Below are 27,682 nucleotides of genomic sequence, written 5' to 3' on the forward strand. Positions count from 1 at the left end.
TGCGAGACGATGCAGAAATCAACCACTAGATGGCGGCATCCTCATAGGTAATGATGTCAGATTGAGTTTTTCTTTAATACGAGAATATTCAGAAGTCTTTACATGAATCTGATCCAATCTGGACCCCACATCTACAAAGATAATTAAACTACATACAGAGCTGGTAGAAAACAGGCTTTATTCCATATTCTGCAAATTTCCATGTGGCCTCTCTACATTCTCGTCGTCGTGGCGACAGACACTAAATGTTAGTACACAGCTTACAAAACTTTAACTCGGACTCGGAGAACGTATCCGTCAAATGAACAGAACATTTTCTTTGGCAGGAACATTGAAAATAAGAAGATGTTAAACATGAAAACTCGCAACAAATCACAACGTTCACGTTCACAGAGGAAACATTGACAAGTCATCTAACGGCCCGCTTTGAGGTTCAATTTGGCACTTTATGAACAAGCGAGGGACTGTATGGAAGTTAGTAGCAGGCAGAGAAGCTTTTAAACCTTCATTACAGGAGTTTTATTCACGAAAACATGAGATCGAAATAATACAAAAAAAAAATGGCTGCATTTGGTGCCAAGGCAAGTTTTGTTTAATCACGTGTCTGCTTCACACTCGCTCTTCTGCAGAAGTAACAGACACAACTTAAGAGTTCTCTAAATTATATATCAAAACAAAATGACCTCCCAAATAAATAACATGTTTTGTAGCGTGAGGACGAAACAAAGTCATTAACACGTGTGCAGCACAATGTTTCAGTGAAAGACAAGTCGATTGCTGATGATCACAGAGAGGAACTCTGATTTAAAAGACTTGATTGGGAACTAAATTCACTAAATGGATCAATTAGAGGCTGATTTGTAATAAATGAATCAAACAGCTAATACTGCTCTTCAGTTTTGGACTGACGCTTTCAGACGGGAAACAACAAATTAGAGCCCGACTGATTTATCGGCCGATACCGGCATAGATGTTCATAATGCTATGTAATATAAAAAAATGTATTTTTTTACAGCACACAATGCAGAAAAAAAAGGCTGCTTGAGGTCAATTCAGATACGGTGTTGTCAGTTTGTCCAGCAGGGGGCGCTGCGGCTTCATTGCAGCATCGCAGCAGAGCAGACTGGCACACATTGCTGGAAAGTTCGTCAGCCCCATCACTTCAATAAAACTATTATAACCTGTATAAATTAAAAGAACAGCACTGATTTACGTATCGGCCTCAAAAATCCAGCATCAGTCGGGCTCTGCAATAAATTAAAGGACAAACTAAATAACATTACTGATGCGTGGTGCAATAACGGTGTTACCCACCAGTCTACTGGTTAAATATCTGTACTGAGCTACCAGCTACCTTGTTGAAATAAAAAAAAACTCTCTGCAACCTGTCATCGACGCAGCGGCTTCACATTCGCCATCAGTGTTAAACACCTCTCCGCCGGGCGTTTCTCACACGTGGCTGGCTTCCTCCACCCCGTTGTGGCAGTCGTCGTCCGGCAGCGTGAAGCGGATGTGTCGGTTCTTCTCCCAGCCGCGGCGGATCTTCTGGAGCTGGTGGGCCGCGCAGGGCGCCAGCAGGGCCAGGCGGCCCAGCAGCACCGCGAGGGGGAGGATGAGGACCAGGAGGAAGGTGGGAGGCAGGTGCCAGCGGTACTGGGCCGAATCGAAGGCTCGGTTCCAGCCGAAGAGGAGGGTGTGGACGGTGGCCATGGACAAGGCGCAGTAACCTATCGAGGACTGTAAAAGAGGGGGAAGGTGGGGGGGGGGGAGTTAATGCATTTAAAACTCAAGATACTCTCCTTAAAAAAGATCAGAGAAGTGACGATGAGGGCGAACGCACCGGAAACGTCCGGCTGCCGTCCAAACACGACCCGCATCGTCAGAGCTGCGGCCGGTCCGCTACATGAGCTCAGTGTTACGGAGCCCGAGGACGCACACTGACCCAACACACACGACCCGAACCAACCCCACCAGTGTTGTGTTTGCGTGTGTGTGTGTGTGTGTGTGTGTGTGACAAAGACTGCAGCTCCAGGGGCCACTAATTACAATAACCTTGGCTTGGGTCGGGGCTAGGGGTTAAACTTTTTTTTTCTTCCTTCATGCGCGCAAACACACACACACACACACACACACACACACACACACACACACACACACACACACACACACACACACACACACACACACACTCGCTAGGCTGAACGGATCATAATTAACATTTATTAGAGGGCTTTAAAATACTGAGGAAGAAAAAAAGCAGCAATTCTCAACCTTTAATCAAATATGAAGAAAATAAAACAAAACAAAACTGGGTAGTGATGACAGAAGCGGGGATGTGTATAATAATCCGCTGCAGAAAGTAGTTCCCCAACGAAGCACGCTATTAAAGCCTGTTCTTAAAAGACTCATTTTAAAAGAAGTTATTCACCGAATGTGCTATAATGCTGTGAAAATAAACATAAGGAAGCCCAAAGTCAAACTTTACACGAAAACAGTTGTCCGCACTCACCGTGGAATCCAACACGACAGCTCTGCCGGACAGTCGGCTTTTATTTTTGGGGGTGTCGGTGTTTACGGCGCTGCACTCGACTGATAGTGATCAAATACTCTATTTATGTCACTTATCACGACTCCGTTACTCATCCAGTCAGATGTTCCCAGTTCCCCCAACAACGTGGAGGTTCTAAAAGTCGCCCGGCTTCCTCCGATTCATAAAACTGGTGACATTCACAACGTGCAGGTCAAGTAGACGATAATCTGCCGACAGCAGGTTGAACTTGTCTCACCGCTGAATTGTGAGACTTTTAGCAAAATAAACAGTGACGCACGGACGCCACGCACACGCGCACGCACACACACACACACACACACACACACACACACACACACACAGTCCTGCAGCTGTTGGCAGCCGGTCTGGATGTGCTGGGCAGAAAGTTGCCTTTCGTCACGCCGGCTGTCGGCACGTGACTAATCCGACGGCCACCGGATTACGGGGGAGATGAAAGGGAAGCGGCAGACCGCGAGGAACTGGAGGCCATGATGGTGGAGAGGAAGAGGAAGAGGGAGAGGGAGAGGAAGAGGAGAGGAGAGGAGAGGAGAGGAGAGGAGAGGAGAGGAGAGGAGAGGAGAGGAGAGGAGAGGAGAGGAAGAGGAAGAGGAGGAAGTGTGTACTGAGTCACAACACTCCTGACGGCTTCGTCACAGCGCCAGTTTAAGAGCAAATCTGGGGCAGCTGCAGGAGAGCAAACACTCAGGAGTGTTCGTATGTTTGTGGCTGTGAGAGTTCATCTGTCTGCACATCAGACAGACGCCGGCCCGCCTGCATGTCAAAGGTCCTGCTCGCCTGTCACGTCTCTTCCTGTCAATCTGGACTCAAAGCTAGAGGAGGAGTCTTGTGTGTGTGTGTGTGTGTGTGTGTGTGTGTGTGTGTGTGTGTGTGTGTGTGTGTGTGTGTGTGTGTACCTGTATGAAGCTGAACTCCCTCCAGTTGACGGTGTTGGCCACGGAGGGCAGCGAGGCGACGGCGAGGAAGGCGAGCAGCCCGAGCGCCATGATGCCCGCGGACAGGTACAGCTCCATCCTCCACACGTCCTCGTCCACCCACGAGTCCTCCTGCCCGGCCTTCACCTGGACGAGGACACACCAAGACACGCAAACTGCAGTTGGCCTTTTGAAGTGGGTGAACGCAAAAAAACAACAACAACAAAAAAACAAAACAACAGCAGCACGCTGATTTTAACGTTTGTTGACACGCAACTAGCGACTACTGCCGTGATGTGCGCCCGAGATTCTTGGCTTGCAGAAGCACGTCGTCGCTTCTGTGAATTCAAATCACGGCTGCAGAGACTTTATGACTTCTGTCATGGCGGCTGATGCTGTTTGGCGTCTGTCCGAATCGGTGTTTCATATTAGACGGGTCTTTCTAGGTTGTGTCATCTGACTGCATTAGAAATTTCTAAAATGACATACTGGTGGTGCTTCTGTCTATTTCACGTGGTTTTTTTTTTCTTGCTCATCTGTCTGACGTTGTTTGACTGGAGCTCTGTGTTGTGGCGTGTTCAGACCGAACACAAAGCATTAGGTACATTAGGAAAGAAGCGCTGAGTGAACTTGGCAACTTGACAAATACTGTGCAAACATGGATGCCGACAGCTTTGTTTCAGGCCAGTACGAAAGGAACTTGGTGACAGAAGGACATGAAAACACTAGAGAGGATTTTCCAACTCGTATAACACGGTGGCTACAAAAAACGGAACGATGACGTACAAATGAATCGTGTTGTGATGGCACATTTTCTAAATATGAATTTTCCTTTTCGTCCTTTGCCATTTTAATATCCTGGTTGTTGTTGTTGTTGTTTTTTTATTATCCGTGAAAACATCTAACAAAGCTCGATCTACTTCCTCATCGAACCTGTTTGAAGGCGGCGTTCATCAGCTTGAAGCGGGCGGACTTCCTCATGGGAAGACACAGGCTGTAGACGGCGTGCAGAGCCGCACACAGGAAGCTGCACAGCCCGAACTGCTTCCTCCCGGCGAGCCAGCGGTCCAGCCAGCCGGGGAAGCGCCTGTACTTGGTGCCCCTCCACAGCTGGAGGACGGCGGCGCACAGGCCGGGCAGGTAGACCAGCGCCAGCATCACCAGGGCCACGGAGGGGAGGGTGACGTTCACCGTCTCGATGGGCATTTTGTAGAAGCTCCTCTTGCCGGCCGTGACGTAGGGCTGCACGACGTCCCGGAGGAAGTTGTAGAGGTAGAAGAAGAGGAAGAGGGACAGCGTGCAGAGGACGGGGATCCGCCAGGAGGGGAAGAGGTGGAGGGGGAGGTTTTCGATCTCCAGAGAAGAGGAGAGGAGACCCACGTCGACGGGGACGAAGCCCATCCTGTGGCAGAGCTGCGTCACCGCGCTCTTCGCCTTCTGACTGTCGCTGCACAGAAACACCTGGAGAGAAACGACAGGTGTTCAGAAGCGTTTCTCTTTCGAACTCCTTTGCGCGTTTTAATTCCGAACTCGCGAGCCTGCCGATTCGTCCTACCTGCCTGCTCCCATCCCGAGGTCCCGCCTGCAGCGTCCAGGCCGAGATGGTGTTAAACCCTTTGACCACGCAGCTCTCCGGGAAGAGGTCGGCCAGCTGCTCGGCGTTGGACACCCGGTCTCGGTTGATCTGCAGGCCATTGCTGACGTCCACGAGCGTTTTTCCTGCCAGCGCCGGCTTCAGTTCCACCAGCGTGGAGTGGTGCTCGGGGAACACGGCGACGAAGACCAGGTCGGCCTGGTTCGCTGCCTCCAGCTGGGACGTCACCTGGAAGACGGAAATACAAAATAACTGTACTTTACAACTCCCACGTTTCACTTCGTGTAGTTTCATTCGTAGTTTCCCTGGTCAGGACAGACTGAATACAGTGTCTGTGTGATAAAGAATAGTAACAGAACCAAGCTGGTGGTCGTTCTGTTGTGTTAACGGTCTCCATATCTGCCTACGAAACGTGACGCTCTTACGGACAGTTCGGACCAAAGACTCCCAATGTGATGATTTGAAACCTGCAACTACCAGCTGCTCTCCAGTCGGCGACATCCTGTTAAGTTTCAGTTTACACAAAAGAGACGGTTGAACATCTCCAGAGCAACGACCCTCTGTACTTCTGTTTTATCTCCCTTTTCGAAGGCTATTTCTAAGCTGGATATAATTTGCAGTATTTTAAAACATAAATGAGGATAGCGATGGAGAGTCACCTGCAGTAGGTGCATTTTTAATCACGATGAAAAAGCAAAAACGAAAGATTTGAGAATTTGGAGACGCTCATGGGATTTTAGAAAATGTATGCCATGAATTCGAGACAGGAGATCTCCCCTGTTTTCTCAACTCCTCCCATCTTTATCCGGAGCAGTCGCGTCATTGAGAGGAGTCGATGTCTCTGCTAATAAGCAGTAAAAGCACAAAACACCATCTTACGTTGTTAAAATGCACAATTCTCGACTTGCCAAGTTGACTTTAGTCAAACACATACGCTGATATACGGTATATTTTTTTCCACTATTCGTTTGTATCTCACCCGTATATGGTGACGGTGATAAAGAAATGCATAAAAAAAAAAAATCCTGCAGCTGATCAATCAATCAGAGACTGACGGATCAATGAGGCACCGACAGAAACACACTGACAGTCTGACGATACAACAGGGCAGATTAACCGCTTTGCACTCTTCCCACGGCTGACTCTCGTCTTTAACTTGTCTGTTCGGGGTGAATTCAGCGGGACAACAACAGTTATTATCCCCAGCGGGGAAAGTCAAAGGAATGTGTAATTATCCCCGGAGGGATGAGAAACAAAAACACCAATTATACGGCGAGTGTGAATGTGAGAGTTGCTGTCACCTCCGCCTCTTCGGGGAAAGTAGCCGCGGAGCGTTTCGGGGTTCGACTCCCCACCACCACGTGGTAGCCGGAGGCCACCAGCCTCGTGGCCAGCGAGCGGGAGAAGTCGCCCGTTCCCAGGATGCCGATCAGCGGGACGCCGGGCGCGGAGGCTTCGAGGTGTCTGGAGCCTCCTCCCCCGTCTCCTCGTCCTCGGATCAGAAGCCGAGACATCTCATCGGGCATAATACACTTAAAAAAACCTAGAGAGAGAGGGGACAGGGTTATTATTATTATTGTGATTATTTCTGTTGATATTTTCTCAAGTAGTTACTCATGTGTACACGCAATAAATAGATAACCACGCTATAGATGCTTGCCATGTCTTCTTTTATGCCACCTTAAATAGGGAGTTATCAACATTATGAAGACACGTATGTGTGACAGCAGGTTGTATTTACCGAAAGGTTTCCATCACTCATCTGTCTGCTCCTTTTTAAGAACAGAGAAGTGTGATTCATTACCACCGTGTCTCAACTGGCATGTCCTACATCCAATGCTGCACCATCAGAGCGATGAGTCGCCATCCATCCCATAATACAATAAAGGCGGATCACGCAGCCTTATTACAGTGACAGCAAATTACGTACCTATAACATCGAGCTTTATATTTAACTCCATTCGGAACAAATTGGACATAAGTTGCACACACTGCATGTTGTTCATTAGCAGTGCAAATACTAAAACATATAAACCGTGCTTGCTTTTAACATCATCCAGCAATACGCCGAATTTACCAGAAAACCGCCACGACTCCGACACTACCTTAATTAACGCGGTTGTGTTTGTTACGGCTGACCGGAAAGCGATTAAAACCTTAAACTCAGAAAACCCAAATGGACATTCGCTTCAAAACAAGTAAAACGGTTTGAGAGCACCTTCTTACTGTCCTCGGTTGAACTCGTGGAAACTTCGCCGCCGAATAAAGTTACTTTCCCCCAACGCGCAAACGCGACATTTCGACAAAACAAACGTCTTATGTTACACGACGGAATCATTTGGTTGTACTTACAGCCGCGGTTGTTTTTTTGTTTTTTTTTTACTTACTTGCAGCTGTTTCGTTTCCCCGCGTCTGGAAACCGGAGCGCTTCTTCCTGATGAGATGACGCGGCGGCTGAAGCCACGCCCCCACGTGTGAGGGCACGATAAAGCAGAGCAGTTGAGCTCTCTGCAGCAACTGTGATACAGGACTCTACCCGGAAACCACATGACAGGAAAAATAAGTGGGGGTGGGTAATTATGTACAAGACAGACGAGACCGTATGTATAAAAATAAGCAGATTGAAGTGAACAAAACAGTTTAAAATCAAGAGAAAGTCAAATAAAACACTACCGTGGATACTGAAGGGAGTATCCATGCCTGTGAAATTAAGTTCTGTTTTGCCAGACATGTATTACTATATTATGTAAGAGCAGCAAGGCTGTACTGGGTTGTGTCTAGCTTTAGGGAGTTTTTTTTTTTTAAAGAAAGATACAGCTGTGTGTCATCAGCATAACACTGATCAGAGACATCAGAGTAATAGATTGCATGGCCGAGGGGCAGGAGGTAAACAGAGACAAGCATCGGGCCAAGAGTTGACCCTTGTGGCACACCGCTTATTAAAATGGTTTATGATCAATTGGGATAATGTAATCAGACATAGTTTTTTTATTTTTAATATATATATATATATATATATATATATATTTTGGGTAAAAATAATTGAACATTATCAAATGGATTTCCGTGATATTTGGAACATACTTTCATCTTACTCTCACGATCTGAGAAATGAGGCCGATGCCGAAGTGCCAAAAATTGCAATACCACCGAGTGCCACTAGAGGTCGGCTCTAAAAAGCCTCCATAGACTCCCATTCGACTTCTCTCATAATATTCTCGAGTCAATAAAAAAATTTCCACGAGATATTTCGCTGTTGTTAGCTAAAGTTGCTCATTCTTATTAGTTTTCTGGCGGTCCATCTGAAAATAATCCCGTCATTAATCAGTGCGTGTCTGTTTGATTGACAGGCCTGCGGTGCAGTCAGGTTAGGGCCGTCAGTATCGTCTCTTCGGTCACTTCTGGCTCCGAACTGGCAAGATGTCGACGGACCAAAATCCAGACTCGAGACTTCGTGACGGCCGTTCGCAAACCAACGGGCGACGTCACTGCTGGTTGCAGCTTGGTACAAACTCGGAGAGCTGCTTCCATGCTTGTAATCTCAACTATGACAACTGATTTAGTTGCAGCTCTCCAACTGCTTTATGCTCTCTTTGATGACAACACAAGAAATCTCAAAATCCCCCCCCCTCCCCTTGTGATTCATTTTTAACAGCGACGTCTCCCTTTTCCCGCTCTGCTGCCGTAAAACGGGTGAATTTGATACGCGGGCCTTGGGATTAGAACAAAAAAGCAGAAGCAAAACTGTGTTAAAAAGATGTGTGGCCGCAGGTTATGCACTGTCAACATGACTTCATCACGTCTGCCTTTGCCACTTGCAAAAGGTTGAATCCCCGCGGCTCGCTGCACTGCATCAGTGTCACCGCACGCACACACACACACACACACACACACACACACACACACTCGTTCTCTCAGTCTCTCTCTCTGAGCCATGGCCTTGTGTTTGTTTATAATGCAAAAGGTCGCAGTCCTTGACATACATATTTAATTTAGAAATTATTCATCTATACGTATTGATTACTAATGTGTCCTGACGTGGGAACTCATTAATCTTACAAGGCAACTCAATGCAAAAATAAAAGCCTCCTCGCGTGGATTTAAAATGCTGAAATAATAAATAGTGTACAGCAAGTTTATCTTTGCTTTTCTGCTTCTTGATGCTGTCTAATTACCCCAGAAATGACAGGGTTTAACGGTCCCGCATGCAACAGGTCCGGTGGTTGTGTAATTCATGCAGGTCAGTGAGAAGCGAAGCGTATTTCACCCTGACTTGCATGGAGTAAACGGCCCGGATGGGACACAGTGTGTTAGAGGTGGCGAGCGGTTGGGCTGAGGTGGACAGGTACGGCCGCGTTAACGTCCCCACGGGACCTCACTGTCGAACCCGCTACATGCAAGAAGGCATTTTGCATCCAGGGAGGGCGGCGGTGTCCCCGGCGCCCCTTCGCGCGGGATTAGGGTCGACCGTCGAGACGGGAGCTGATGTTGCAAAGTTGTCGTCGCTGTCGCGTTGTGGGTCGGCGATGCTTTCTCGCTCAGATTTACAGTAATACCCCGTGACGTTTATGACCAGGAAATGAGGGACGTTTCTGCTAATGCAAACCGACGGTAATTGCAGTGACTGACGAATAAATGCTGCCGTAACACAGTGAAACTACGGCGGTTACAGTTTTGTCGAAGGCTTTTCTCTTTGCTGTTTTGAACACGCAAATGTTTTGAAGGCCTTTTTCTTTTTGGTCATCGTGCGGTTGGCGTTTATCAGTCAGATTAATTAGAGAAGGTTGTCGCAGCACTCAAAAGCTGAACTAAACTAAAAAAGAGGTGCAACTAAAGAGAATACATGCAAATACGAGCATCAACTCTGAGCTGCAACGACAGAAAACACAACCAGATACACAAATACTGCAAGTAGCAATGAACAACATGGAAATGAACTGCAAAAGAAAAGTTTCCAGGGGACAACTAAAATGTGATAAACAGACAAGGTTTGTGGCCATCAATGGGCTCATTGAGTAACATGACTGAGCGCAAGACACAGCTTCTCATGCTGATGTTTAATTCATGAGTTTATTGGAATGGCTTGTAAATCGCACGCAGCAGCAACTATCAGCAATCTCTGAATTATGGAAATAGTTGCAAATAGTTATCCACTTTCAAACACCACTAAAGAAACCACCATTCAAATTTTACACCAATTTCAGATGGATTTCCGGGAAATATTTCCTTTTGAAAGCGTTTCCTGTCGATAGCTTGAAGGGACTCATTATCCAGTGTGAAAACAACGGCCACTACCAATAAAAACAGCGTTACCATGAGAAATAATTACTAAATATAAATATATCCAGTTGCCATAATCGCACACCAGCCCATGAAAAAGTATCACCAACCGAGTCTGATTTAATAAAAATCCAAAAGATTATTATAAAACTCAAATGTTAACTTGAGGTAAAAAAAAAAAAATAAGTAATTCCACAATTTCTAACATTGTGATTTCCATTTAAGGTCAATGGGTCAATCAGATTTCAGTAATTCAAGAGAATTACTGACTGGAAATATTTTGAAAAGCCTTTAAAGAGAAAAAAAAAAAAGTCAGACGAGACAACAACTGGTTTTAATTTACACCCAACATAAATATAAAACGATTTAGTTTTCAATCCCATTTTTCACGAGTTGAAGTAAAAGATTTAAGACTTCTTTTATGAAAACAAAAGGTTTATTTCTCTTCATTTGCATCTGTTTTCTTCAGCGGCAGTATTTTGACCTCCGTAACTCTCGTCCCCATTTTAAAATTCCCTTCGAGATATTAAACTAAAGCGCTCAGAAGGGAGTTTTTACCTGATTGCACACAGATCTGCGTCTGTAGGCAGCTAATCAATTGTCTCTCCATATGGTTTGTGTGCACGACAGCAGCGCCGGGCGGGACGATCTCAGACTCGGCAGTGCATAATGTGGACAGTGTGTCGTGCATGGCTCATCGTAGCCTACAGATACAGTTCACTGTACTAATCCTGAGTAAAGGTCATTTCTGCAGTCGCGTAGCAGACTCGGGGAGCATAATGTGCTCTGTGTGCCTCCCTGCATACTTATTTTTAGTTGTTTTTTTTTTGCTCTTTATTACTTTCACTCGTCCTCTTTCAGTTTGCGGTCGATGAAAATGTAAAAACACATTTCCAGCTCGGCCGGGACGTTCGTATATATATATATATATATATATATATATATATATATATATATATATATCGTCAGATTTTTAACCTCGATTTCATGACTTGCCGTGCTGTCTCACCTTCAGACACGAGCAGCCCAGCTGGAGCCGTGTTCTGGGGAGTTAAAGCTGAGCTGAGCACAAGCTGAAATTGGTTGGGGCGCCGGGCTTGAGCTAAGCCTCGTCTTCAGCCTGTGAAGATTTCTCCACGTCGCCTTGAGCTCTAAAGCCTCTGTTGTGGATGTGGGGCCTGTGCTCCAATTCCAGGTGCTTAGTTCCCCTCGCCCCCCTCCCCCTCCCGCCCGACCCGCAGTTTTCAAGTATTTCAGGTCCTTCGGGGTACGTTTTTTTGAGCTTGACGAGAAAATCAATAGGCACTTTTATTTTCAATGAGCAAAGGCTGTCTCTATTGAGTGTCTCAAAATCTCGCAGTCTTTGGAAATAACCAATGAATGGCATTAATAGTTCTTATTCAGCGGATGTGTGCACACAAACCCCACCGTTAGAACAAGTGCACACCAGTGGCCTCACCGGGGGAAAAAAAAAGAAACAAAAGAGGCTGAGGAGGCATTTAAGACAAATCTGTATGCCATAGAGTAATGATTGGCTGCGTGCACGGCAGGAATTTTAATTTGTCGGAGGATCTGAATTCAAGGCCGGCGGCGCTCCATCTTGTGAAACAAGACATCAAATATATCCCTGCAGCCACGGGGAGCTCGGAGCTGGAGGTGTCGACAGCCGTCAGACATCTCAGGTCCCCTCCCTGCATAGATTAGCTGATCCATCACACCCACACACACACACCCGACTCCCCCTTCTGTCTGGTGGGAGTGTGGGAGTGACCAATGCAGTCGGTCATTTGATGTCACCGTCGTGAACCTGCCCTCGGCCATCTGATGTGACTTTGAAAGGACCCCCTCGTGGTCTGAGTCCAAAATGTGGTCGCGTATTCAACTGCTGCAAGTTTCAGCTGTTCAGCAAATCGGACTCCATCTACTTCTCGATCCATCTCCATCTATACTTCCGTCTAAATCTAAGCCTCCGACCTTTCTATTAACTCTTGTCAACAGACGTATTTCAGGAAGCGTCGTTTCCATTAGTGGATAAATGAATAAATCATGCCCGCAATGTTTTCTGCCTATCAGAACTTCTAAGTGGCTCGATTCCATTGAGATTTGTGAAAATGAATATGAATTTGTGGCATTTTAAGGCTGTGCATGTATGCATGGATTCATACATTCATCTATGTGGTCAGGATCATAACAACTGTGCACACAACTTTATGCACTTCATGCACCTTTCTTCTTTTGTCAAATTGAGAGGACACTTCCTGTTCAGCATTTAGAAATAAAAGCCTCATTCAAAAAGGACGCACATCTGCTTTTAATAAGAAGAATTGAATGTAGTGATTAGCCTGCAGTGGTGCATTAAGTATCCAGATAGTTTACTTCAGTACAATCACACTATTCAAAATTTCTCCTAAAGTAAGTTTATTTATGTAGTGGGGAGGTGCAGCTAATTTCAACTACATCTTATTGTTTAATCTATAACACTGTGGCCTTTTCACATCATATAAACTGATTTGTCTTATGTAAAATCTTAATATTTAATATTTAATATTTAGCTGTTCTATAAATGTTCTGAATTAATTTAGCTGTATAGTATAAATAAAGTTGAAAATACTCATACACAGCTACTCTGTTCAATAGAAGTAATACATCAGCATCTACTTTAAGTTACGTGTAAGGATCACGTTTATAATGTCAAATATAATGTAGGACAAAATCAGCATCTGAAAATTGTCCTCAACAGTTGAAATGCCTTTTGACTGTTTTATAAATTGCAGATGGGGTTTTATTTTGAAGGCCATAACCCTATCTTCCGGTCTCATCTTGCTAACTTTGACGTCTGGACGCAGCTGTCCGCGCGTACCCATCCATCCAGCCAAGAGGCGCACCCTCTCTCCGGTCACAGTCGCTGCCCATGGGCTGGAAGACACCAATTAGAAGAGCTGGATCGAGTTAATGCTCACTTCCTGAACTTCATCTCTTTTGTTTTTGTCCTCCTGAATCCCTCTGTCCTCTGTCACGATTCCCTCCCAAAGCAGCTCCACGGATATTGTGTCGTCCATTGGTCCCCGAACGGCGCGGAGGAAGTGGTCGGTGGTCTTTCTGGTGACCGCCGTCGCGATGGTCCTGCTGGCTCTGGCCGTTGCCGTCCCGTTCCTGTTCCTGCGCACCTCCGAAACCTCCGCGCACTACTACGAGATGATGGGCACCTGCCGGATGGTTTGCGACCCGTACAGCCCCAAACCGGGAGGCGCCACCGCCATGGAGGTGATCCAGAACGTGAACGGTGTCGCTCCGCAGCCACCGATGGCGCAAGGGAGCCGCGGGGAGCCGGGACGACCGGGGAAACCGGGACCTCGGGGGCCGCCGGGGGAGCCGGGTCCCCCGGGTCCGAGGGGGCCACCGGGAGAGCGCGGCGACGGCAAAGTCGCGTTCCCTGCGCTGACCGGAGCTGCGGGGGGTGAGACGGACAGCGTGAACTCCACGGCGACCGGGTTCAGGATCGCGTTTTACGTCGGTCTGAAGAATCCGCACGAGGGATACGAGGTGTTAAAGTTTGACGACGTGATTACAAACTTGGGGAACCACTACGATTCGAGCACCGGGAAGTTCACCTGCCATGTGTCCGGGATCTATTTCTTCACGTACCATGTGCTGATGCGGGGAGGAGACGGGACCAGCATGTGGGCCGACCTGTGCAAGAACGGACAGGTATGACTAGAACTGAAAACGAACAATAACGAAGACCCCCTGTAGAGCTGTGGGCAAATTATAACCCATTTTAAAACGGCTGCTGTTCGTGGAAACTACGTCTACAAATCCAAATGAACGTGTTTAACATCAAGAACAAGGTGCCAACTAACTTTAGATTTGATTCAATTTGATTAGAAATGATAAAAAAAAGTTCATAATATTCCATGCAAGACGCGTAAACTTATCAGCGTGTGGATTTTACGCGAAAGCGCGCAGCATGGCACACGACTCGCCCTTTACTCTCCTCAACACGAGTTATATAACTGCGTAGTCAACCGATTCATTGCTTTTATATGACTTCGATGTAACATCAGTGAAATTTTCGGTCATCTCTAAGCCTGTCTGCCTGCTCTGTTTGTCAGTGGCGCTCATGCGTAAATCCCCTTCGGATGAGTCGTACTTCTCAGACGCATACGTCTCCAGTTGGATGCGGGGTCACGGAGGAGTCTTAACATGGTACCTGTTCATTATAGGGGCTTTCAGAGGATTCAGTTCAAACTTAGATAAACATCAAAGTCGAATTTTTTTTTTTTTTATCATTTTTTTGGTCATTCAGTTCACACTTTGATGTAAAATTAGAATCTAACCATTTTACGCACGACTGCTGTTCCACTTTGCCTCTCAGGTAGAAGTGAACTTTTCTACAGCTGCTATTTCTATGATATTCACAGTTTATTACAGGCATTCCCTCTCCTCCATTCTTTCAAACCAGGTTCGGGCGAGCGCCATAGCTCAGGACGCAGACCAGAACTACGACTACGCCAGCAACAGTGCCGTGCTGCACTTGGACTCTGGAGACGAGGTCTACGTCAAACTGGACGGCGGCAAAGCTCACGGAGGCAACAACAACAAGTACAGCACCTTCTCCGGCTTTATCTTATACCCCGACTAAACCCAGCAGCAGCAGCAGCAGCAGCAGGTCCTTGGACAGTAACCATCACTGAAAAAATGTTTCCAGTAAAGTCTATGGTCAAATATGTTTCTGTTCTGTTGCAGATAGGTGCCACATTGACAGTCTTATCTGAAACTGTATGTTCTGTTCATTATGTCAAAGACCCTTTTGTATATATATACATATATATATTTATTTAAGTTATTCTAGAGGTTGCTGTCCTCAGTGACCACGAAGGCGAATATCTCAGTGTGAGAAAATGGATGTTCCAGGTAAATCAGAGCTCCCCTATAAATGTACCTGTTCTTTTCCAAACTGCTTTGGGGGAAATAACTGCAAGCTCTTATTAATCGCAGTGCGCATGTAATATTTCAAAACAAATGCAATGAAATCGAGGCGCAAATCGGACGTCAGACCAGCGAGAGTACAAATTACCCTATTTGGTCACAGCCGCATTGGAAACACTGACATTTCAGGCAAAATCTCATTTAAATAGATGTTTGCAATCAGTAGATTTACTTAAAATGATCAATCAATTCGCTCCAATTTTAGTTTCAGTCTTGACCAACAACGAAACCATGTTGACAGTCTGAGACCGAGAGACGAAGAGCGCCAAGTTAAGGAAGCGGTCGTAGCATATTAGCGCTGCCTGGGGTTTACTTAAAGGAGCAGTGTGTAGGATTTGGTGCCATCTAGTGGCGAGGTCGCAATTAACTGAACTCCCTCGCCCTCGCTGCGTATGCATGAAGGGCTCATTCTGGTTTGCAGACAAAAAGGAAGTAAATACCAGATACAGTTTGTGAATAAACTGTTCACTTCTTTTTCCCGTTAGTTTGCAACTGAGCGAACAAGCTTGTTAGCTATTAGTTCGCCTACTAAAAGCGTGAGAGATCCCCCCCCCTCCTCCCCCCTCTTTAGTGAACTAAATGTGAATCTGTCCTTTAAACAGGCCTGCAGCACAGTGACATCTCGACACGGTCAGCGGAAACTGCAGAAGCTGCAGACAGTTCTGACTGACGAACCCGCGGTGCTTTGAGTCGTGTTCAGTGTTTCGCTAAGTAACCGCGCGGTAGCGGACGCGGGCGGACGTCCCGCACCCTCCCTGGAGCCCTTCGGTTTTGTTCTCATCCATGACAATAAATACTGTTTGACAAAAAAAAAGTTTGCTCCGTGTGAGAATCTCTGACCGAGTGAATCCCCTGCACCTGCAACGAGGTTACATCTGAAGCTGTCCATTAAATGTATTCGAATTCATTTGGGACTGCCATTTATCCTCCCGCAGACATTTGGCCGTTTCTGGAATCTATCAAAAAATAGTTGCCGGTCCGATTGCGCCGTGCTGGATTGCGGCCTAAGAAGAGCTCGTGCTTAGATGTAAATATGCTTTACTGGACTCAAATATCGGCGTAAGCCTTCATCGAGATGATAGATGACAGCTGTTTCGTGGGCGTTGTAAGATTGTTTTTTTTTTTTCTTTTTTCCAGTCACCCCCTCTGGAAAACACACAAAGCAGCTGTTTACACACCACTCCTGTCACTTTAAATGGAAATCATGAGAAAGCAAATATTAGCACCTCTGGTTAGATAAACCTCTATTAAGGTGGCGGTTGATTTTCCTGCACTCCACAAACTGACTCTGTCCTCGTCGGAGGGGGATTCTGTTCTTCTTGAGTATTATCATCACAAATCGATAGTTCGCGTTGCGTGAAGGGAAACGTTTACTTTCCACACCTAAGCGAGGCAAAGCGTGACGCTGACGCGGCGTCCTCCAGCGGACGAGCGGGCGTATTACACGCTCTGGTGTAATACTGGGAAAAGGACCGGCATGCCAGGACCTCGCAGTTTCATTTGGTTTCTGCGTTAGCGTCGCTGACCGCGTGACGATCTACATCTGGGTCGACTTACCTGCTTGAACCACCCGGACGTCGAGCCCCGTCCCTGCGGGTCTCGATCGTCTTCCTCGATTCTCTGCAACAGAGGAGACAAAACATGAAGTCCACGCAGAGTCAACAGTCATTTATGGTTAAAATGCGCGAAACAATCTCCGGTGAAGATTTAAAGCCGGCGCGGGTTTGATTTTCTCCGCGGGGCAACTGAAGTACTTTGTGTTTCTCGCGCGGCAAGCAGCCTTCAATCAGCGTCTCTTTGAGACGCCGGCGGTGCGGAGATGTGAACCAGCGGAGGTCTTTCGAACCGTTTCAGAGATCAAAGCGAAGAGGCGGCCTCGGAACGGCTCTCGGCCCGCCGCCGCCGCCGCCGCCGCATTCGGGGATGAAAAGTGGAGCTGCTGACACCAACTGAGACATCAACAGCGGTACGTGTCACCAGCTGCCTGACGGATGCTCACGCGCGCACACACACACACACACACACACACACACACACACACACACAACAAGACAATAGATGATCGGGCTTGCTCCGTCCCTCCAGTCTGGGTGACAGTGAGGGATTGCTGACTGACAGGCGGGGTAGTGAAATTCTCTGATGGATGAGATAAGTGGGACAAGGCCTCCAACACACACACACACACACACACACACACACACACACACACACACACTTATAGTGTGCGGGGGAATTCAGCTTGACAGGCAGCCGAGCAACAGGCAGCACATTGTAGTAATGACAGCATGTGTCGCAGACGCCGCTGCTGCCGAGGTTTAGAGTGCACGTCTAATTGCCACCTTCTTTAACCGTGATCACCTTGATTGATATTTCTGCGGTCGAATCTAAGAGCAACACACAGACCCGAACGCGTGTCTGCAGCCGAACCTGCCGGCCTCGAGTCGATTTCAGCGTGAACGTGGCGTGAAATATCGCAGCCGGCAACGGCCAGCTAAATCATGTGGACATTTTTAAACCCTCTCCTCATTCTTTCGCCCTGCGGATTTTTTTTTCCCTCGTCGCCGCGGTGATCACTGATCCGCGTTCGTGCCCCGAGATGCAAATGACAGATTTTTTTTTTTTTTTTTTTTTCTTTATCTGACGCTTTCAAACCTTCTGCTTATCTTCCTCCTTTTTTTTTTTTTCTTTTTTTTTTGAGAAAGTCTTAGTGTGGTGAGCTCACAATCCACACAGCTGGTGGGGAAGAAGAGCCTCTCTGGAAAACTAAACAAAGAAAGTTAAAGGGAAGAAGAGTCGTCGCATTAAAGACAACGGTGGATGAGAACAATGAATCTGTGAAAGAAAAGAGCGAGCCAAATGGATTCAACTTTAATGAATTGCTTGTTTGAGGAATATGTTGAGTGTTTAGGGACCGTGCGAAAATTACTAAATGAGGAAAAAGAGTGGGAGTATTGTAATCTTTGTTTAAAAGTAGAATTACTTGTAAAGACTTTTCTTCGAGAGTGAAGAGTGGGACTGTGTTTGGGGTAGAACTTTTTTTTCTCCTTTATTGTTCTCTTACAGAAATGAGAGAATATTTATCTATTATTTGTTTTTACGTGGAAAATGTCTCCTGGCTTTTGTGCGCACTTTGCCAACGAGGAGAACAAGCGCGGTGTTGTTAAAAGTGAGGCCTGGGACGCGCTGCTTACATGGCGTCTGCGCGACGCCTCCCTCGATGTGCGGCTGCAGCACGCTGGGTATCCACAGCGAAGTTGAAAGTGGAGTATAACTGTAAAGTATTTATGCTTTGCTTCTTCTTATCGGCGACATATTTTACCTAAATATCTATTTATCTCATTCGCAGCTCCATTTTAACTAGTTCTAACTCTAACAGTATAAACACCATTGAGTGATGGCGAGTGAGCATCTGGTTCTCTTGTAGCATTTCAGCGAAAGCTAATTGATTAAAACAATCAAATTGATTAAAATAAATGACATAAATAGAGAAGGGTCGTTCATATACAATATGTCGCATATAATTACAGTATACAGTAATTATCATTAAGAACCTATGAGGGATCCAGAACAATTCTCAATCCTGTTTACTTTACTTGAGCATTTCCATTTTACGCTACTTTATATTTCACAACATTTATTTCATGCTCACCGCTGACTTTTATGTCCACAAACATTTTTATGTACCACGGTGACGTACGATGCATCAAACATGATGCACTGTTATGGATTCAACAGCCCAAACGGCATACAGAACAGATAGAAGTGTCTCTCCTATGCTTTGGTGGAATTTATGCTCAGGATTCACATGCTGAGGAATGATTCGGCCAAATGCTGAGTCACTTCATCTGTCGGTCTGCTCCGTGGTTTAATCGGCCAAACGAGGAGGAAACAGAGAGAACGGGGCGAGAGGGGAGGAAACGGAGAACGGTAAAAGAAGAAGAAGAAGAAGAAGAAGAAGACTGGGCATATTTCTTTTTCTCCTGGAGGTAAATAAAAAAAAGAATCAAAGCAAATGAAGAACACATCTGCGCCCCTTCAAGGGTATAAACTCAGGATTAGGCTTATTTGGCAAATAAGTGCTTCGGCAAACACAATAAACATCCCGGCTCTCCTGTCAGTGCTGCACATGGCATCGGGAATACTCACCACGTGTGTTTATTCTCCAGTATGTCAGCGACCGTGTTCATTCTGTTTGCTCTTTTTTTGTTTTCTTCCTACCTCTTTCACTCGCTCACATCTGGGGAGTTTCAGAGATCATATCATCGTCCTCTGAGTCATTAAAATAACTTTTTAAAATGTATTCTACTGAGCTATTGTTGTTGTTGAGACACTTTAAAAGGACAAAAACTTAAAGCTGGCAAAGAAAAAAAGCCTCAAAGCTGAAAAACTCTGAGTCTCTCAACATGTTAGGCGATCAACTGGAAATTAATTGGAAACTATTTAAATGACTTGTTGCGGTTCGAAAATAATCCGGTCGCAGCTTCTCGAGTGTGAATAAATGCTGTTTTGGGCTTCGTAGTAATAACCTCAATAAAAAGTCAGACATTTTATAGCCCAAAACAACTGTGGAAGTAATCAAAAGCAGTCATTTAATTGAAAATGCAGCCATAATATGCCAGCTATGGATAAAACACAAAACATCCATCTGTGAGTTGTTGGGGTTTCTGACTCTGCTGTAATGTGGAGCCTTCAAAGTTAGCACTGCAGCAGGATGTCATGTTTCACATCCAGTGTTTTCACTCTGACTGAAACTGAATCCTGGACCAATCTGTATCTATCAGTCTATTTCAAATATAAATTCTAATTTTAATCGTTAATTCTACTTTCACCTGAAATACAACCCTTCATTTCTACTCCGTGTCGTCCCAGTTCATCACTGTGCTCTCAGACTCTTTCAGACTTATTTGTGGTTCCTAGACTTTCTGTAAATATAGTAGGAGCCCCCAGCAGTAGGAGCTGGGAGTAGGAAGCAGCTCCCAGTTTGCATTCATGAGACGGTCACCCTCCCTCTACCGCTCAGATTGGTCTCAAACTTTCCTTTTTGATAAAACTTATAATTAGGACTGGCTCAGATGACCCTGAACCTTCCCTTCGTTATGCTCTTTTTAGCTCCCGGTGCATTTGCATGCCACTGTTGCATGATGTCGCAACACTTCCTTAACAATTATATTTTATTAATAATCGTATTTTGACATTGATAATTTAATGTGGGTGTCTATTATTCTATTCAGTTTAATTGGGACCATTATTTTCGGAGTGATTTTGCACTATAAATAAAATAATTGATTGACTGAATGATTGATTTTAATTTGAATCACTAAGTCGTGCTCAAACACAGCTGTAATGTCTTTTCTTTAGGAGATTATGTTTCTATCTCTGTGAGGACATTTGAGCCCAGAACACCCAAATAAAACCGCTCACACGGATGATTTACAGGCTGGAAAACGGCACAACTGTCAGAAACGCATCTCCGTCTTGTTCTCGGGGCTGGGCCGTAATGAGAGGCTAAAGGAGACGATGCACAGATCAATCTCACTCTCTCACACACACACACACACACACACACACACACACACACACACACAATCTCACACTCATCATCTACCTCCTCCCCTCGTTCTCCCCCTACATTTATGTTGTCATTATTTATGTCTGGCCTCCTCCCCCGGCTTGTCAGGACTGAAAGACGTTTCAGCGCATTAACCGTGGGTCCAACATTCACCTGCTGCTCCATCTGAAACTCTCTCCGCGCTCTCTCTCCTGATATGAAGCCGACAGCCTCGTTTTTGTAGATTCAAATCCGAGGATTGTCGACCCTTGCGTGCCTTTAACTTTTTATTCAGTGCAAGCGAAATGTAAGTTCGTCAAGTATTTTGATTCACAATAAAGCTAATCATTTGTAATGAAGTGGAATTAGTATTCAGCTCAAAGCACCGTGCTGCCAAACGATGTCGACCAGGTCTTATTTTGAAAGCAAACTGTCTGTTCTGTAAAGCTAAGTCACTTTTATTATTTTTATTTTGTAACTTTGAGCCTCATGGTTCTCCAAGTTCAATAGGTAGATAATAAAAGATGCGTAATAAAATCTATCAGTGATGTGCAGCGTGATTATCGTTCAATAAAAATTGCAAGATTTTCTCATTTCTGCAAATTTACCGCAAAAAAACGCACTTCAAACTGCATCTGCATGCATGTAGCAGATTGCAGAGCATCACTGACAACTCATTGCTTGCTATTAATACCATAGAAAAGACAGCCAATTCATTTACTATTGTGAATTGCGTCATCGTGACCGTTAGAAAAGTCAAACTGTGCAAAATGGCCGTCATCTGTCTGCCTTCAGATCTGATAATGACTTATCTGAGACATGATTAATTTATCGCTGCGTCTCTGAGGAGGATTTTGGGATCCCGTGTCATACAAATCTGTCAGTCCTGAATATAGGGGCGTAAAGGTTACAGAAATAAGTCATTGAAGCGGGCGGCTTTTATTGTACCGAAGCCAATAAGGACTGTATGTTTTTATCTCTCCTCTGGATGATGACGGTGACAGGCCGAGGATGCCAGATGAGAGAGACGCTCCTCGGAGACTTGACTGAAAGGTTAGACTGGCCCCAGGCAGCATGGCTGATGAGGACGGACACACACACACACACACGCGCACACACACACACACGCACACACACACACAGATAGACTCCCTCAGTCATGCATACGCTGCTGCCCGCACTGCTTGATGTGGCTGATGTGTGTCATTACACATGGGCTGTTTCACGATATGAACAAAAGCAGTGATTATCAGGACACGGCTTTAAAAAAGGATGGATCAAAACAAATAAATCAACAGGGAATTCACGTATTTATGACATCAAGAAGCAGACGAGTAGAGATGTTTACATATGGAAGTGTCTCATCTCATCTCATTCACAGCAACCCAAACGGTCAAAGAAGAGTGAATCCGCAGTCCTGTCGGGAGATAAGTGAGGACGCGCTGCTTCCGACTAAATGTTAACATCAGCATGCTGATGAGATGATCCCAAAATGAACCCAAAAATGAGAGGATCCCAAAAGTCATTAGGATTCACCGTACAGGGAGACATGGCTGTCAAATCTCAAGAGACTGAAACATCAGCCACATCTACTTCTGTATCGTCGTAGCTGTCACAATAACAGTGGGTAGATAGAAACTCATTGAAACTGGAAAACAGCCTGACCCGTCTAACGTACGTTTACATATTTCACTGGATTTGGATAATTGGACCTGTTGGTGGAGCAAAAATAAAAAGTGAGGGGATCATAGAAGTAAAATCAGGAGACCACAAACATCTGGACCAGGCGGACACCCGCCTATTGGTTTGCAGCCTCAAGTTGAGGAGCTGAGGAGGAACGAAGGATAACCTGCCTGCACCCACGGCCTGTCAATCAAACCAGACGCCCCCCAAACAAACCTCTCTCTGATGCCAAATATCTAATTAATGATGGTATTATTTTCTGAAGGACACCAGAACACTGATCAAAGGGAGGGAATTTAGCTAAAGACACTAGAATGACTCTATATATCAGGACAGAAGTTTATTCTTTTTTGAATGGGACTCTATTGGAGCCCGCCCCTAGTGGCCCTCAGTGGTATTGCAATCTAAGGCATTTTCGCATTGGCTTCTCTTTCCAGACCCATTTTTATTTACAGTGTATGATCTGAACTAAACCTCACGGCCGTCCATTCAATAGCTGTCCAGACGGCTCATGACTGACCGTCAGTTTCAGCCTCCTGCAGGTGCTAAAGGAAAAGTCAAGATCATGGAAATCGCAAGGATTCATCCTCTTGGGACTAACTTAACCCTTAGCCCTTAACCCTAACTCTTAACCCTAACTCTTAACCCTAACTCTTAACCCTAACTCTTTGCCCTTAACCCTTATAACCTCTGAAGCAAAGCGGCCAACCAACCAACAGCCAAAAATAAAATCCACGAAGGCAGAAAAGAGACATTGTGCTGAGACGCCCAGCAAAGTGCCTGCATCGATTTAATTTGCCAATTACCAAATGGGCCCATTTATCATCACCTTAAGCCTCCACAAACTTCTCAGCACAGCGTAATAAGACTGAGGAGCAATCTGTCCCCCTCTTCTCATTAGAACTCAGAAAAGATTCCCCCCCCCCTCCCGCAGCTTAATTATTTATCTGCATTAATATCCTTTCAATTATTAAGGAGAGGTGAGTGTGTATGTGTGTGAAGGCCAAAGATCAGCCCTGCGTTACCTCAGCCTCCCTCCTGATTAATGGATGAGGGAGAGGAGCCCTTCATGTATTATTACTGCAGAGAGCCTGGACCTTGGAGAGAGAGAGACAGACGGAGGGAGAGAGGGAGGAAACTCAGTGAATGATAATCGCCGTTTAGTATGCAAACATGTCCGCCGTACATCGCTGGCATTTCAATATTTGAAGGGGCAGAAAGTGACGGCGCTGAAATCTCCTTAAAGTTTGTGATGTCTCTGTAACGTTTGTCCCCGAAAAGTCAAAGAATATAAAAGTAGTTGTGGAATTCGTATTCTTTTCTGAATTATGTCTCGATTCTGTGTGTTTATTTCTGTTTTCTGTTGCAGTTCAGATCTCTCAGGCAGTTGACTTATCTGACATTATAACTGCGACAGTTCTAAATCAATACAAGTTATTTATTGAGTCCTTTAACGTAGAAACCAACTCTTTTTGTAGTGTAGGCTTTGATTGCTTTTAAGAAGGAAAATAACTATTTCCAGACTGCTCATCCATCTTATTTGCATCCCACTAATCTTCATTGATTAGTGTTCCTTTTCGTGATGTCACCCTTGTTCTTGTTTCTCTCCTTAACTGTGGTGAAAAGGGTCAGAGCAGTTTCAGCTGTTGTAGTCTGACATCTAGTGGACATACAGAGTACTGCAAGGATGCGTCTGTAACTGGCTGAAAAGAATTCAGAATCACGATTCCTTCCATTGTCAGTGTGCAGGGTAAAATTAAATTAAAGAAAACAATCCAAGTCGGTGCAAAACAAGGGAAATGGAAAGATAAATTAAGGCAACATAAAAACCACATAAGAACAAGGTCATGGAAACCTTGAACAAGTATATAAAAACCATAATCTGTATTGTTATTGCTGCAAAGTATTTATTTTCATATGTAATATTTATTTGGACATAGCTTCTTTATTTAAATCTATTTTTTACTTATTACATTTTCCAGTCTTTTTTTTAATTTCCTTATCATGTATCTCAAAGTTGTATTACATTATTCATATTTGTATTTTTTTTTTTTTAAATAATTTGTTTCCATTCGGAGGTGATTGATGGGACTTGCAAATTGTTTACGTATATCGTTTATGAGTGCCAGATATTTTGTATTTGTGTTGTGACAACAGAGCAGTTGTGTCTATAAAAATATCTGCAGTCACTCAAGTACGTTACTTGAGTAAATGTACTTAGTTACATCCCATTACTCTGTTTTAAAGAGTAGAAAAGGTTTTGTCTGAAGTTAGATGCAGCTCAAAAATACAGCAAATACATCGTTTGCATATTTCAGTCACTAGGTGGCGCCACAGTATTCGTGCTGCTTTTAACTTGTACAGAAGTGGATAGAAGTGGATTCATGTTTAGTCACGTTTAAAAAGGACCTTAATCTGACAGAAAACAGAAATGAAACTTCTACTGAGTAAAATTATTAAATCCTCTGTTCCACCATCTGACTAATGACATCATCTGATGACACTTCCCAACCTGCTATTTTTTTTTAACTGAGCATGAATGAACTCGGAAACCCGCCAACACGGAGGGAATCATTTGCTGCAGTTCTCACCTTCCTCCACCAGGTGGCAGCAGGAGCCAGCAGCTGCAGCAGCAGTGGACATGGATCCGTTCAACAACTTTCTCCAGAGTATCGTCACACAGTAATGTTGTCATCTGGGACATCTTCTGATACCTCTGATCAAACCACGTTCAAGCACCTTCAACCGGAAAAAGACAGAAAGAAAATATTAAACAACCAGGAAGCAGACATACAAAAATAGAATTGCAGCCTTTTTTTGAGCTTTGGGGAAAAAAAAAAAAGAAGTATTAATTGATCCTTTTGGTTCAAGCATTTAAAGCCCAAATAATTGACTAAAGCTAATATTTTTTGTTGTGTAAATTGTGATTGTCTTCAGATTTACAATGTTAACCTGGGCTTAATTTTTTTTTTTTTTTTTTATCAAACTATTTTGAGCTGAAGCAAAAATATTTTTTTTTCTTAAATCTGAGCTCTTTTTATTTTTTATTTTTAACAGTGAAGGTCAGACAGACTATGTTATCCCCTGCACATGCTGTCTCTTTATTTGGCTTTTGTTTAGCAACATTTACAGCTTAAACTGTTTCCTGTTTGATATATAACTACTAATTTCTACACGAAAAATGTGAGTTTTTTTTAAATTTTATTTATTTTTATTTAAAACTATAAAGTACAGCGTGCGATTAAATGAATTGTCAGAGATAGTTGGTGTTTTGTACCTTTAAAATATAAGTCTAGCCTCCTCTTTTTGCAGGAGTGTGAGCCAGAATGAAAGCAAAACACCAAAACAGGACTTGAGCTGGGAAATAAAAGAAGACAAACAGGAGAAAATGAATGTGGCTTTGGCCTTTGTTTCATGTAGGTGGGAGATCACAGGTCACCTAAAAACCGGATTTTTTTTTATTTTTTTCAGGTTCTCACACACACACACACACACACACACACAGCCAAACAGCATCACGACTGTGCGTGTGCGTGCTGCTGAAGCAGCTCCAGTATATAGGCTACTCAATAAAAAACCGGGGCTGCGATCCGTCAGTGCATTTATCATCCTATTACGGCGACAAATCCGGCTCCCGATACATGAAAGGTAAAATGAATTACCAACGTTAAGCCGTCAATAAAGTCATTTCTGTAAATGGTGTCTCCGAGGGCCCCTGCTATTATTCAACAAGCTTTATCAGCACCTTGGAAATTACGTGGCTTTGCAGCGCGGCCCCCTGCTTCACTTTGATTAAGGGCCCTGCCAGGGACCGGTGACGGCGCTTTTGACTCGGGTTTTTTTTTATTCAACCCCCCTCCCCTCCTCCCCTCCCGCTCCCCGTGATGAACACCGGGCACATCGGGCGGAATGAAGACTAATTAAAAGCTATAAATTATCTTTCGCGGCCCCTCTCAAAGCAGCCTCTCGTTGCGGCGCCAGATAAGAGCAGACTGAGAGCTCATTTAGCCACAAAAGGCTCTGCGGCTAAAACAGCATATTGATACTGTCCTAATTGGAATTTAATTAAGTAGCCATGACTTCCAACTCCGGCCTGTGGGATGAAGATTTCACCGCGGCGGCGTTCACCATCATCACGCTCACGCTGTTATTATGATCATTCATATTATTATTTCAAATCGCCAATTAGAGCTTGATGGCAATTTTTATTCATAATCTGAAGATTTTACACACAAAAAAAAAAAAAAAACAACACACAAAAAAAAAAACACTTCATTATCACTGTGTTTCTGTAAAACTTCAGTTTTCACCCCGGATATTTGTCATATGAGGGGGAGGGGGGGGGAGGGTTTTGTGGTGCCGTCAGAAATCTTTGTTTAAATGAAATTTAAAAAAAAAAAATAAAAAAAATAAAAAATATATATATATACGTAATGAAGAACTATTTGGCCCAAACGCCACAGCAGCTGCAGATGTGAAAGGTAAGGCAAGAAAGTGCCGTTTGAATAGAAAAGAAAACGCTTGTTAACACCGAAAATAACCCGGTGGACCGTTTTAGAGACGTTTAGCGTCCCAAAAAAAAAAAAAAAAAAAAAAAACACGACACCATTTAGTGACTCTTGGCGCACATCTTTCTATATTTACGCAACAATAGCCATTTTTAAAGCTGATATATCGGAATTTAGGCAGGTTTTTACACCAATTTATATGCAGTTTGTAGTTCGTTTAATTACCGTGTAGGTGTTAACCTGTCCCCAAAAAAAAAAAAATAGCCTTTAAAAGGGCACACGTCAACGAACAGCCCTGCAGGCGATGCCCTAAACCAAAATTAAAACTAATTTTAGTGACGTATTTTCCTGTTAAATGAATTTCCTCGGCGTTGTAAGTAAATAACAGCTCATAAAACTCCAAATGTGGCTTAACGAAATGAAACAAAAACGACTTTCTCGCACCTCTTTGGGACATTTAGGACGGAGGCTGCCCCGCTGTTGTTTTTGTTTTTGCCGTGGGACGGTGTGCGTATGCACGCGCGCCTTCGCCCGCGCGGCCGCGTGCGCGTCGCGCGCGGCCGCGCAACGTCCCGAGCCCGTTCGCATTGGACGTCG

General features: G+C 44.7%; 2 protein-coding genes across 4 annotated transcripts; one reads left to right on the plus strand and one right to left on the minus strand.

Annotated features, from left to right (window-relative positions):
* Positions 1–51: 51 nt before the first annotated feature.
* On the minus strand, positions 52–27,554 carry LOC138208452 (metalloreductase STEAP3-like). Of its 3 annotated transcripts, XM_069166321.1 has the most exons (10): positions 27,530–27,554; positions 25,169–25,316; positions 23,603–23,674; positions 16,904–16,966; positions 7,465–7,609; positions 6,379–6,620; positions 5,039–5,305; positions 4,417–4,944; positions 3,466–3,630; positions 52–1,737 (listed from the first exon to the last, which is right to left on the minus strand). In XM_069166321.1, exons 6-10 carry the CDS (start codon positions 6,601–6,603, stop codon positions 1,450–1,452), a joined length of 1,473 nt encoding a protein of 490 aa, XP_069022422.1. In that variant the 5' UTR covers positions 6,604–6,620; positions 7,465–7,609; positions 16,904–16,966; positions 23,603–23,674; positions 25,169–25,316; positions 27,530–27,554; the 3' UTR covers positions 52–1,449. The 3 variants fall into 3 exon arrangements, with proteins under 3 accessions (XP_069022422.1, XP_069022423.1, XP_069022424.1); XM_069166322.1 differs by lacking the exons at positions 16,904–16,966; positions 23,603–23,674; positions 25,169–25,316; positions 27,530–27,554 and having other exon boundaries at positions 7,465–7,938; XM_069166323.1 differs by lacking the exons at positions 7,465–7,609; positions 16,904–16,966; positions 23,603–23,674; positions 25,169–25,316; positions 27,530–27,554 and adding an exon at positions 7,296–7,404.
* LOC138208457 (complement C1q-like protein 2) lies at positions 13,259–16,145 on the plus strand. The gene is made up of 2 exons (XM_069166330.1): positions 13,259–14,065; positions 14,820–16,145. Exons 1-2 carry the CDS (start codon positions 13,475–13,477, stop codon positions 14,997–14,999), a joined length of 771 nt encoding a protein of 256 aa, XP_069022431.1. The 5' UTR covers positions 13,259–13,474; the 3' UTR covers positions 15,000–16,145.
* Positions 27,555–27,682: the final 128 nt, after the last annotated feature.

The sequence above is a fragment of the Embiotoca jacksoni genome, unplaced genomic scaffold (assembly GCF_022577435.1).
Source record: "Embiotoca jacksoni isolate LCO1_2020_lvr unplaced genomic scaffold, fEmbJac1.0.p SCAF_38, whole genome shotgun sequence".
In the NCBI taxonomy this organism is placed as follows: Eukaryota; Metazoa; Chordata; class Actinopteri; family Embiotocidae; genus Embiotoca; species Embiotoca jacksoni.

What these genes read in the sequence shown, in the direction of transcription:
- LOC138208452 (XM_069166321.1), bottom strand. Translation starts at nt 6,603, where the DNA reads ATGCCCGATGAGATGTCTCGGCTTCTGATCCGAGGACGAGGAGACGGG. An exon ending in CTTTCCCCGAAGAGGCGGAG is followed by an intron (nt 5,306 to 6,378) that starts GTGACAGCAACT and finishes TCCGTCTTCCAG; the next exon opens with GTGACGTCCCAGCTGGAGGC. An exon ending in CTCGGGATGGGAGCAGGCAG is followed by an intron (nt 4,945 to 5,038) that starts GTAGGACGAATC and finishes GTTTCTCTCCAG; the next exon opens with GTGTTTCTGTGCAGCGACAG.
- LOC138208457 (XM_069166330.1), top strand. Translation starts at nt 13,475, where the DNA reads ATGGTCCTGCTGGCTCTGGCCGTTGCCGTCCCGTTCCTGTTCCTGCGC. An exon ending in ACCTGTGCAAGAACGGACAG is followed by an intron (nt 14,066 to 14,819) that starts GTATGACTAGAA and finishes CTTTCAAACCAG; the next exon opens with GTTCGGGCGAGCGCCATAGC.